At 39.7% G+C, this 13,190-nt stretch overlaps 1 protein-coding gene across 1 annotated transcript in view; it reads right to left on the bottom strand.

Moving 5' to 3' along the window:
* The window catches only part of colgalt2b (collagen beta(1-O)galactosyltransferase 2b), a 33,951-nt gene extending 21,294 nt beyond the window's left edge, over positions 1-12,657 (bottom strand). The window contains exon 1 of the mRNA XM_023274198.3: positions 12,312-12,657. Within this exon, the coding sequence (XP_023129966.1) occupies positions 12,312-12,547 (236 nt within the window). The 5' untranslated portion in view covers positions 12,548-12,657. The remainder of the gene's footprint in view (positions 1-12,311) is intronic.
* Positions 12,658-13,190: the final 533 nt, after the last annotated feature.

Below are 13,190 nucleotides of genomic sequence, written 5' to 3'. Positions count from 1 at the left end.
TTACTTTTTGCAGAATATTTACATTAGAATATATGCACACATATGAATATGCAGCAATTCTAACGATATGAAAGTGTATCACTGCCACACCACAAAAAAATGGATCAGTGTCATGTTATAAAGTCGAAAAATTGTTAGTTTTGTTGTGTTTTTTGATGCTATAACAACATATATTCACATTTTCCCAACATACAAACATATTATACTAAAACCGGAGCCTGATCATCACTGAATTTTCAGGGCTAATACTTAACAAGTGATTAAGATAAAGCTTGACGCTGCATCAGAATCTGCTCAGCTGTGATTCTCTGCTACATGTGCTGCAGACAATACTGAGAGTATCGTACTGCTGCACAAACTATGTGATGAAACCATTTCTAAATTATCCACACCATCTGTTTCTATATCAGGTTCTGTAGTTTTCATTACCCCTTATATTTGTGTTTCTGTGACAGGTCAATATCATCTGATGTTATCCGCCAACCAACAAAAATATCAGGCTCTAGATATGACAATTAACTTTCCCTGCTACAACAATACACTTTTTATTATGTTATAAAGTGAAATGTTTTATCTCGTGACATAAAACCTATATTTAAATGAGGAAAATGTGTGCAGAGAATGGATAAATTGAGGAAAAATTCTGGCAATTTGATTAAATTCTTCTTTATGCCTGGGTTAAAACACAGTGAGATTCTGCTTATTCTGCAAGGCCTCTTTACTAATGCAAGCTTATTGCAGTATGATGCATTTCAGTTTGTTGCTTCCAGGTGTTTGCAGAAATCTCTCCTCTGAGTTTATTAAATACCTGCAGCATCAAATAGCATGTAAGCATCTGCAAAGCGATAGAGTTGCACGCATTCACCCATGTGAAGCAGTAATTCTGCTATATCTATCCCCGACATGGAGACAGGATCTATCAGGATCTAAGAAGAAGCCACATTGTGTAGTTTTCTTCACCTCAGAGAGGAGAATAGTTATACAGTCACAGTTTATCAGCTGCTGTTCTTTCCGTCACACCTATCAGGATATTTTCATTTTACTGTTCACTAGGTAGTAATTAGATTATCATCACACATGGACAGAATTTTCAAAGTTTAAGAAATCTTTAACAAATGAGGTGATTAGTTATTTGGACACATTTATAGGCTTGGTATTAGTTTAGAGGTAACATTTTGTTTATTAATGCATTATTATGTATGTTACATCCCTTGATGTACTTTTCAATTTCACAGGTATTGCAACTTTTGCTAGCGTTCCGTGACTCTTTCTGTTGTTTGTCTCAGGTATGTCTAAATGAACCAATGAAGAACATTAACAGAAAAGTCGTCTACCTCTGAATAACCGAATGCCGTTACTTTAACAGATTGATAAAGCCGACAATGTTGCGTATCCCGTCTGAAAAGGGTGATAAAAAAGATGGCCAAAAAGTACTGCCTACACCACCTTTAAATGCTAATTCATGTCAATAACAGGATGTATTAACACTTGTTTTCTAAATATGTTCTCTACATGAACATTCAAAGCAGGTTCAGTCACACAATCACAGCAATTCATTATGTGAAACACATTCTGGCTTCAGAAGATGGAAGAAGTGATGAGTGAATGTTGGGAGGAGGGAGGGGAACACTGTAGTTAAACAGTGACACACTCAGACAGTTTATTGTTAGATTTCCTCTGCGAATACAAGAGTGTTTCTACTGAATCTTCCACTGTTCATAAAAAACATTCCTCTGATCACTGTACCTGGCCTGTTTTTTCCTGCCTTCACGTCATCTGATCTGGTTTCATATCCAGGCCTCCTTCCTCTCCAGATGAGAGCGTTCTGTTCATACCAGGATGCCGTTGCGTTTCAGTGTTTGCCAGCTCGATCTCTGCTCTGCTGCCAAGCTCTGACAATGCTGCTGGAAGTGTGCTGTAACACATGGGGCATCTAAGCAAGAATCCACAGCCTGCAGCCAAGTGCAGGAACAACCACTTCCAGGGATCGGAAAGTAAAGTCACTCCGTTTGGTGCACTTGATTGGACAGATATGTCGGAGTTAAAGCGGAAAGTTTCCCATGAATACGTTCATGCTGCAGGCCGAAGAGGAGAAAGGTCGGTCTGTTGGCAGGTACAGCATCATCAGCTGCAACCTCGCAGCTCTGCAGGGAATTTGCTGGTTGCTGGCAAAGACTGAGCCTCTGAAGTCACAGCGTTTGGAAAATGCCGCATAGTAATTTCTAGTAATAACGCCTCATCATCAGGTGTGAAAGAAAGTTCCTTTTCCCACAGATTCCCTGCAGCCATTCGAGTGATACAATAAAAAATGTGACTCAGCATTTCTCAAAGTGACACTTAAAGCTCATTTCAACCACAGGCCATGTGTCTGGCAGCTTCTCCACTGAAAAAAACACATCAATAAGCCACACTGTTGCACTGCATGATGGTCCTTCACTGCAGACATCCACTGTGCTGCTGCTGCTGCTGCTGGGAATACTCACCAGACTACTAAACGTGTACTAATTTATGGTGAAAATATTCCCCCAAAAATGCATCATTCACTCCCATTTTAGCTATATTTGCTATAAACTACTAGATCAGAGTGTTGTAGGAACATACCAAGCATTTTTTAAAAGGCAAACTACCCAATTTCATATTTTGAAAGATTTACTTCTTGGGTGAAAACAAAATGTGATCGGTACAGAGGAACATAAACACAAGAAGTTCAATTAGTATAGCAGCAAAGTAAAGTACTGAGAGCTGGACCTACACACTGGGGGGTTTAGTTCCTTCCAGAAGAGTGAAGATGAAGCAAACTTCTTTTAAAATTAAGAAGAAAATGCATATAAGACTTGTTTCCATCAAGTTCTTTGAGCAAACAAACTGGGCTGTGTAGTGTCATCAGAAGAAGACATCAGAAATACAATTAGCTGCTGAAATCCTTAAAAGATAAAGAGAAACACACAAAACAAGTCCTCAGGAACTGTTTTAAAATCAGGAAAGTTGTAGTTTTTCTTCCATGGCAGCTGCTATTGTCCATGTTTTATGTTTTCCAGACGTGAAGACAAGTCGTGTTAGATGCCAGCTACGCCAGAGCCTTATCCAAAAAAGGTGCTTCCATCACCAATCAGGATCATCTTCTCTCAGTTTTGCTCATTCTAATAACATCTTCTCATGCTTATTGCTTCAAAATGAACATAAAACACATTATGGAAACAAGACTATGGCAGAAATGCAGAGTAACCGCATCTTTATATGTAGTTTTACTTTATTTCAGTGTAGGTATTTACTACAAACAGACTCTTTTTTGCACTCAGACCTGATTTTCACTGCTACCAAGTGGTGAAACTTCACTTTCCACAGTGACACAGGCTGTTGGATCAGCTGACTTTCTCACAGCAGGGTGGCAACAAGGCCCTGCCAGAGGTTTTCTGACTATTTCAAGTCCCTCGAGACTCGATTTAAACTAGTTGTGTCTGTAACTAAGCTTTGATGTCAAATGTTGTGTGAAAAGGAGAAGATATGGGTAACTGAGTTCCTTTGAGATACACAACATCAGCTGCAGATTACTTCACTTTTCCAGACAGAAGTATGTGGTGAAAAAAGACGGAAGCATCTTCTTCTGCTGAGCTTATGTCATCTGGAGCTGCCTATCTGGGAAATGTCGCCTTGAGTTTCTGGAGAATATTTCAAAAATGGGAGCAGATGTTTTAAAGTTTCCCACGGATTGGATGCGGCTGCAGAATCGGGCTCCTCAGGTGATTCTGATTGGGAGGTCACAGATGATTGTGGTCTGTTTTGCTGCACAGTTCTGGCTCACTGTGGGCCTTATGGGTTATTATGGGAAACTGAATGGAAAACAGGGGCTGAGCCAGAGCAGAACACATGCTCATTATGTGCGTAATGCAACACACATACCCATCTAAAACACACATGCACATCCATAGCTATTGTTGTACCAGAAGACTGCAGAAAATTTAAAGCCTATTTTAGCTCCGAGTTCCAGCACTGTGATCTAATAGATGCTGACACACACCAGCATGCTGATAATCATTGACAAATGCCCACGTTGTCGGCAGAAGATAACACACAATACCCTCCTGATAATTTATTCCATACACTTGTTTAAACTGTTCTCCCATAATGGCCAAAGTTCTTGCGTGACAACACCAACAACAATCCCTGTTTCCCTGCCGAGCTCCCACAGGGGAAAGGGCCCTCAGGTAACACACCTGGCGAGGAGAAACCCCCTACCGGCAACCGTCCAACATCACAAAACCGATAACCTTCACAACAAGAGCCACCTTTCCATTTTCTTCCATGCTGTCATTCAGAGGGAATGAAAATTATTGATGTGTTCAGCAAAAAAGGAAAAGCACAGACTTCACAAAGTCTGATCAATACAGGGGTTGCATTTCCACTGTAAAAATAAGTCAGTGAAATCTGTCAGCAAAGGCGCCAAAACAAAGTGTTAAATACTGTTGATTAATGCAACAATCAAACATGGTGCCAAATAAATAAACAGTACTGAAAATAATGGCAGATTAAATTTAAATACAGTAAAACAGTGTAATTTTACAGCCAAATGTTGTAAAAATGAATTACTTTGTAAAAATACCAGTTTATGATATGAACATTATTCATAGCTTTGGTCTGTTATTGTGTTTTTTTTATAGTGTACAGGTAAACTATTATGTTTTTGTCATTGTGCAAAATATATGAAATTTAACAAGAGGGAAATCTGAAACATAACAGTTTTAAAGAATTGCATTTTAAAATTCTCAATGTATTTTTCTTTCAAATAATGTCAAATATGTGTAAAATAAAAACAATGTTTTACTGATTCAAATACAGCGAACAAATGAACAAATTACTATTTATAAAAACTACATATTTGATGTGGATATTATTTAATAACTAACAAAATAAGCATAATCTGCAAATCAACGGCTGAAAAAATTATTCAGCATTTTTTATTTCTTAATTTAGATACATTTTCTTTAAAATAATGGCAAATATGTGTAAATAATTTGATTATTTTCTGATTTAAACACAATGAAACAATAATATAATTCTACATCTAAAGACTGTAAAACAACCAAATTTTATATTTGTAAATATACATGTTTTAATGTGGATATTATTTAATTTTAGCCTGTTTTTTTGTTGTTTATTTTGTTTTTTTGTTCTTGTTTTTTTTTTTTTAACAATTAAAGTAGAAGTAAATTTGTGCTTTTTTTCTGTAATTTTAATAATGAACATCTGTAATTTAGCAACTCAGAAAATCTATGAAATTCCAAAAAATGACTGTTAAAAGCGTTAAATTTTTTCACAGTGCACTTTTTGGGACGTATTCTGACTGAGAACAGCAGTGCACTGAACAATTCAAGGTGCTGCCTTTGCAAAGGCATGTTGCTGCAGGAAAATAAGTCAGTGACTTTGAAGAATTATTGCGAACAGTGTCAGGGAGCAAAACTTCGGCAAAGCTACAAATTTAGGGTCAAGTTGTTTGCTTTCTTATCAGACATTTGGTGTAGAGTCTGATCTCTCAGTGGACAGACTGCTGCTGTTAGACTGGAGGCTGTTTGCTTGGCCTCTGGCAGAAGAAATACAACATGCCTCCTGATGATGCCAAACTCACTGCTGAAGTCACTTCGAAAGCAAAGTCTGGCTTCAAACCGAAGTGCTGCAACATGCAACAGCACAGTCACAATAAATCAATCATACAGTCAGAAAAACTGAAACTTAGCCTTCAAGTACAATTTGTTCTGGTCCATTTATTACTGCATAACTCAGCGCATTTGTCAAAATAACTTACAAGGTACGTTGTTTATGTCATGTTATATTACATCATATGGGCCAGACCTCCTCATGACATGATATAGTAGATCCAGGATAACTACATAAAACTTCTCTCATTATCTGACATGAGCAGAATTATATATATACACAGCAAATCTGTCAGTGAGTCCTGCAGCATGGAAATTCTTCACCTATATAGTCATGTCACACCTGAAGCTTTGGGGATGCATCCAGGTTTACAATTGTCTCATTATTCATAAGAAATATACCAACTGCATGACTGTTAAAGAGTTTATTTGTGGTTGTATATGATTTTTGCCAGTAAACTGCATTGATGAAAACTATTCATCCAGTCAAAACTATGAAAATCCAAACCACAGAGCCCAAACATCATTGTCTCTGTGCACACTGATATTTAGAAAATATGGGATAAGTGGTTGGATGATAAATGACTAAATGAACAACAAAAAAGACATTGAGCCCTCTGGGGAAGGCAGGTGATGTCAGCGGTCTGATTTCCAGATTGAGCTCATCTCTGACAAGTCCACAAATCATGTCGACCCCCAGCTCAGCACCTGGGAAAGCATTTCAGCACATGAACACCGCCAGCAGGCAATAAGCAGCGGGTAACAAGCAGCGTGTGGAGGGAAATAACAGCAGGCTGGCCTGAAACTTTACAGGGTTTTCTGCTCCAAATGTCAAGACAAACGTAGTTTACGAAATCCTGCATGATTTCCTTTGAAGCTGCTTCTGTAGGCAGCGTGTAAAATTCCGTTGACTGAGGATAAAAGCTGCTAAATTCTCAACTTAACCTTTCAGTAGTTTTCAATAATTGATGCATAACATACCTCCTCATATATTCCTTGCAATTTCTAGTCACTCCCCAACATCTGTTATTCCCAGAAGGAAGGAAAATGATCTAAAGTCACTGGTTTATGTTTTACCCTGTTTTTAACAAAATAATTCCCGAAACATCTCAGCTCCATGACAACCTACTGAGTTTGACAGTTACACGCATCAAAATTCAGAGTTTTATCTATTTATGATCAGTATAAATTGTCGTTTAGAGTGTTAAATTTCACCTTACACTGTAAAAAACATTTTAAAAAATCAGGAAGTAATTGTGAATCTGGCAGCAAAGGTATCAGAAAAGACATGGCACAAAGCAGTGAAATACTGTATATATTTTGCAGTCAAACTATACAGGACAACAAATTCTTTACAGTTTTTTTGTTGTTGTTGTTACAGTTAAGACGCCAATTAAAAATTTTGAGGGGATTTTGCTAAAATAGTCGTTAAAATATGAACAGTTTTTTAAAATATTTTTATCAACATATTTTTTCTTTAGAGGCACAGAAAATTTGCTAAAAACATTTTGGGATTTTTGATAATTTTTTTAAAAAATTCAAATACAGTAAAACAAAAAGGTCCACATGTTGTAACAAACAAACTTAAAAAGAAATTAAAGTACAGATTTTTGATGAGGACATTATATATTGTTTAAGCCTTTACTTTGTTTTGGTGATTTTGCTAGTTATTATCGGTAATTTAAGAAAACAAGAGAATTCTGATTTCAAAACAAACTGTTTTAAAAATATTTATGATTTTTCAATTCCCAATATACACTTTTTTTTAAACAAATAACAGCAAATATCTTTAAAATATAGTAAATACAGTAAAATAGTGTAGTGTAATTTAGCCGAATGTTCAGAGAGAAAACTACCATTTGTAAAGATTTAATTTTATTTTACAGTTATTTTACTACATGTAAATCAATATTTTTTCTATAGTGTTACTAGTTATTATCTGTAATTTCACAAAACAGGCAAAATCTGTAAAATAACAGTAAATGGTCTAAAAATTTCAGTTAAAAATGTTTTTGCAGCATTGCTCTGCTTGATTAGATACAAAGGGATGGAAAAGGAGAAACACAACAGGGTGAAGAGCAGAGCAGCTTTAGTGGAGCTACTGAGGGAATGTGGATTAACCAACATGCCCTGGCCTCTAGGTCATTTCCCAACATTGTTGACCACCTTCCCTCGGCCCGACCATCGCCCTCTACCTCTAATTCCCTGCATTCTTTCATTCTTTAACAGCAGAGTGAGACTCTCTCTGTGAGACCAGTGCCCACTTGCAGAGAGAAAACTTCTGAAGGAAGGCAGATCTCACTGACCAATCCCAGGCGAGAGTCAGAGCTGGAGAAACAGGGTGGAGGAGATCTGATCTGGATGATCTGATCATCTGGCAGGCAAGCTCAAACTGGAAACTTTGCTCCTCACAACATCCACAGATCAGGAAGAAGCCTGCCGAGATTTTAGAAAACATGTTTGTGGTTGTAAATCCTGAGTGAAATGGGTGTGAGAGACAGCAGAGATCATCTTAAATGTGCAATTACAAATTAGGTGAAAGAATATAAAACTCTTTACAAGCAACAGGATATGAAGCTTCCCAAGATGTGATCATATTTTTTTGGTGAAATGCCCTGAATCCAAGGGAGGATACTTTCAAGAGCAAACTGTGACTGTGCATTTGTTGAAGGCTAGAGAGTGATACTAGAAGCAACACAGAAGTAGGAGAAGCCTTCTTAGTGATTTTTAGCATAATTTGGATTAAAAAAAAGTCTAATTAACAACTGAGTTTGTTGCAGAAACACAGCATAGAGATGGAATGTCAGAAACTGTTCTTCACCTGAATAAATAGATGTAAAACTTTCCGAATGAAGACTTGGGATATTGGGGGAAAATAGGGGTGAAATTATCCTTTAAACGGACCAGAAGGAAAGAATGTTAGGTTTATTTGAGGTGCTAAAAACCCCAGTCGCATAACACAACAAGAAAAGCACTCAGAGAGCGCAATACTCCACCAAGGCTGCTCAGTCATTGTATGATTTCCAACAGATAAGTCCCGATAAGTCTGCATTTGTAGTAGGATCGCATTAATGTGATCATCAGCAGGCAGCTAACGTAGTGTTCACTTGTTGTCATGGTTACAGTGACGCCGTGCCGCTATCTGGCAATGATACAGAAATCTTTAACAGATCCATGGATCCAGACTATGAGCTGCATCACCACCAAAATCTAAACAGGTGGTTCTTGTGTCATTTCTGACCTTCCCTGAAAATTTCATCCAGATCTGTTAGTCCATTTTTGAGTAATGTTGCTGACAGACAGACAGGCAGACAGACAGACGGATGGACGGACGGACAGATGCCGATTGTCACATAACTTCGCCGTGTTCCTTGGCAGAGTAATAAAACGGCGACACTTAATTTTGTGTGTAATGACAGACTTATCTTAAAGTCCTTCTTTGCTTATTAATTAAACCCCTAAAACTCATATCTGTGTACATATTTATGAGTTTTTACATGAAAATAATCCATTTTTGTCTTAAAACAGCTTAAATGTAACGCTACATCATCGGTCACTGCAGCTCGAGCACACCAGCTCACCTAGAACTCTGCACAAACACAGCAAATCAACTTTACACAATGGCAAGTTGCAATATTGGAGCAATTCACTCTGATTTTGCATGAGAATTATGACACAAAAAGCTTCGTCTTGCATGCAAACAGGGTCGATTCCTTAAGTTTGTTACATATAAAACCCTCAAAATCTGCTTAGCCATGGTGTTGACTGCTTACTTGCATCCTCCAGCATATAAAAAACCCCACATAGCTCTGTAAACGAGGTAATGGAGCTCAGGATTCACCCAGGAGCTTTACAACAAACAGTTTCCACCGTATAAACCTGGAGTCTGTGTAACAGTCGACCTGTCAGATGTGCAGAAGAACACGCAGCATTATTTACTGACTGGAAAGTTACCGCCGCTGTGCCACGTGCACAAACACACACATCACTCTCAATTTAAAGACACGCTTCTGCTGCTGTGTGATGCTGCAGGTACGTATTAAAGACACAACCTGACAGCAGCAGGTTCTCCAATGTTTCTGCAAGCTACATTTAATGAGACCTGTGAGATTCTGAAACCTTTCAGAACACTTACAGGTGATTTTAGTACTTGTGTTCTCAAAAATACATGAAAAATAACAAGTGACACACTCTTTGACAGGGTTCATGAAAGGAGGGCATATTTGATATATTTATCACTTAATAATAGGAGGGCAAATTGGTGTTTTCACACAGAGAGGACACAACCCCCCTAAAGATCACATGGTAACACCATCGGATCTTAATTAACTTCTCGGTGCAGAACACTTTACAGCTGTGCATCCCTATAATCTTTCTGTACATATTTGCTCATCTATACATTGTATTCACATGCACATCATGTACATATTAAAATGACACGTTCCTAATTTGGTGTAACGACAATCTGGGTGTAAAAAGACTCGGGTGTCTCTCCCTCTTTAATCATAACCTCCAAATTATATCTAATCATCTGCATCCTCCTCCACTCCTTCCTGCTGCGTCTGCATTGATGCTTGTTCAGACTATAGGAGGACCCTAAAGTGAGGAACATTGTGTCCCCACACCAAAGTAAAGCTTCACAGCAGCACCGTTCCCCTATAGTTGACATCAGCCAGCCCATAATCTATAGAAACAAGCCCATTATAGCAGCAAAGTGCAACAACTGAGCCACTGGGTGAGGATATGTCTCGTGTAACCGCAAAGTTATTGGCTCTTCTCCAGCTGGAGAACCTCTCGCTTCATGTCATCCCCTTCCCGAGCTGCTCTGCGCTGCCAGGTAAAGACTAAAATGTTATAAAAGTAAATTTTAGCAGCACTAATGTGGAGTGGAGGTCAAGTGGAAAGTCAAAAGGAAGAAGATTTATTGCTTTATCCTTGCACAACTCATCTGAAAAGCATTTCTAGTCCCACTGAGAGGCTTCAGAATTAGCCTAATGTTTAGGTATTAAACTGAAATCATCTCTATAACACACTGTAAAACACTTCAGCATGTATTTGACATTTATTGGGTGGGTTCGGTTCATAATACAACAGTGAAAACGTTACTAAAACGCATCATTTCTTTATGAATTAAACCACAAAGAGCCACTTAAAATTATTTTTGCTCAAAACAAATCATCACTTCCACAGCATTAAAGCTGTTTTACATATTTCCACTGTTTCCAATTGCCACATATTACAGCCTGATCATTTAAAAGCCTCTTGGGTGACCCTCATCCTGCAAATTTATGTTTTCCATGTGCTACATAAGCCTGTGTCAAGATATATGTTCACAAATAAATCTTACTGCATGTAAAACAGACTGTATAATAAACTTGCAATGTAAATAACAGAATATTTTATGACATAAAGGGAGTGTTAGTGGGAATATTTGAGGCTATAATCATCTAAAACAGCCTGTAATTTGGATGTTGTGCATGTTTTTGTGTCCTAATTCTCGAATAATAAATGTCAGTGGTCCTGATTTCAACAAATTTACTTGTGTGGCTGATTCACCTCAAGCACACACTGTTTTTTTCCGTCTGCAGGGTCCAGAGATGCCACTCATAACTGATGGGGCCCTTCCCCTGTTGGCTAAACCTCTCACAAAGCCATGGTAGTTCAGTCACCCCCCCTTTTTTTGCACTTTGCTGCAGAGTAAAGTCTCCTCTTCCTCTCTCTCTTTCTGTATTGCATTTCTCCAGTGTGAGTGTCTCTGAACTAAAAACAGACCTTCTGCAAACAAAAGCAAGACATTCATTGAAGGGGAAGGGGTAGAAAAAAAAAACAAAACAAAAGCAGCCCAGGGATACAATCGGGCTCCGGGCAAAAGCTTTGCACATATTTCCCACCACCATGCCCCTCAATCTCACATTTTTCTCATCCCCTTTGCACTTTGATAATCACATTCTCTTTGATTTCTCTTTTTATCTGCTCCATCTGCCTGCATAACTCACATCCACACCACACAAGGGCGCACAACACACATTTTACGCATGACTTGGCACAACTCTTGCACACACTCCCACCCCCAAAGTCCTGCTGTCAGATCGACTCAATGTCTCCTTTCATCCCTTCACCTGCACTTTAATGACTTTCTATTATCTCACCGGACCCTACCTGATGTGAGCCCCCACAACCTCCCACCTCCCCCCAAAACTCTCCTACCTGCTGTTTCACCGCCCAGTTTCCGCAGGTTTGTGCCGAATCAGACGCAGAGGGGGGGACCGTGATTAAGGGTTGAGTCTAACACTAACATGCACAACAGCTCTTTCATCTTCTCCCCTCAGTGTTCAATTTGGATGCCGGCAGACACGCGAGGTAAGTGCGTCGTAAAAAAAAAAGAAAAAGCGCAGCAACAGGTCTCCGAGCACAACACTGACAATCTGTTATTATAATTAACGCGGACACACGCTGCTTTCATTGCAACATGCTCCACTGCAGACCACCCTCTACATCGTGTACTGGATGTACCCTGAAGGGAACGACGCCTGCTTTGGAAATGCGCATTTACGCACACTTGGAGAAATCCTCGTCAAACATTACCTTAAAAAAAAGTAGGATTCAGGTCACCCAGAAACTCCCCCTCCCACCCCGTGTTGCCACTTTTGCATCCCTCACCAGATCGCTATGCGCTCCTTCGGGTAGTCCAGCCTCTCGATGCAGCCCAGGTAGTGCGGCAGGCTGTGCGCAGCGTTCCGAGCCACGATGGCGATCATAACCTTCGGCTTCAGCAGCGTGGACTCGGGCTTGACCTGCTCCTGCACCACCGTCGCCAGCTCCGACGCGCCGCCGGGCACCAGAGCGGCCAGCAGCGCCCACAGCACGGCGACTCCCGCGGCCACGACCCCCCGCATCTTCGCTTCCGAGATTGTCGCCGCGATTTCTCCCGACCTGGATCTTGAGAGCCCTGAGCCTGAGTGAGGGAGAGCCTGAGAGAGAAGGAGGGAGGGAGGGAGGGAGTGAGCCACGCTGCGAGGCTGGGAGAGAGGAAGGAAGGTGGGAGAGGGCGGGTGGAGGGCTTTCTACCCCTTTTACCCCTCCTACATCCCTGCTGCTGGAGCCTGTGCAGCAAAGCCTCCACCTCCTCCTTTTAATATTTAGAACTGAACATCAAAACACCTCAACTCCCAATAAACCACGTTTAATATTCTGGAGGCCAAAATATTCTGCTATCATCTCGATTTAGCCACTCACTATTAGTTTATTAATAAAACATGGAGATAAACACCGTTCTGCAGCATGTTTGCCGTCTCCTCCTTAATTCCTCCTCTTCATGCATGTTTCCTGAATATTTCTTTCCCTCTCCACGCCTCAGCCCTTGACAGTGTCTTGGATGCTGCAGAAGTGGAGACCATGAAGTCATCAAGGCTGACATCAGCCTGCCAGACTGCAGCACTTTTTCAAATATCTTTTCTTTACATATGCACCACAAATCTAATTCATTACAGCACCACAAATATATATGCAAGTGAGAAATGAGGTAAAACATTCATTTAC

The sequence above is a fragment of the Amphiprion ocellaris genome, chromosome 2, assembly GCF_022539595.1.
Source record: "Amphiprion ocellaris isolate individual 3 ecotype Okinawa chromosome 2, ASM2253959v1, whole genome shotgun sequence".
Taxonomy (NCBI): Eukaryota; Metazoa; Chordata; class Actinopteri; family Pomacentridae; genus Amphiprion; species Amphiprion ocellaris.
Note: the sequence above shows the minus strand (reverse complement) of the source record. Positions and strands in the feature narration are given on the sequence as shown.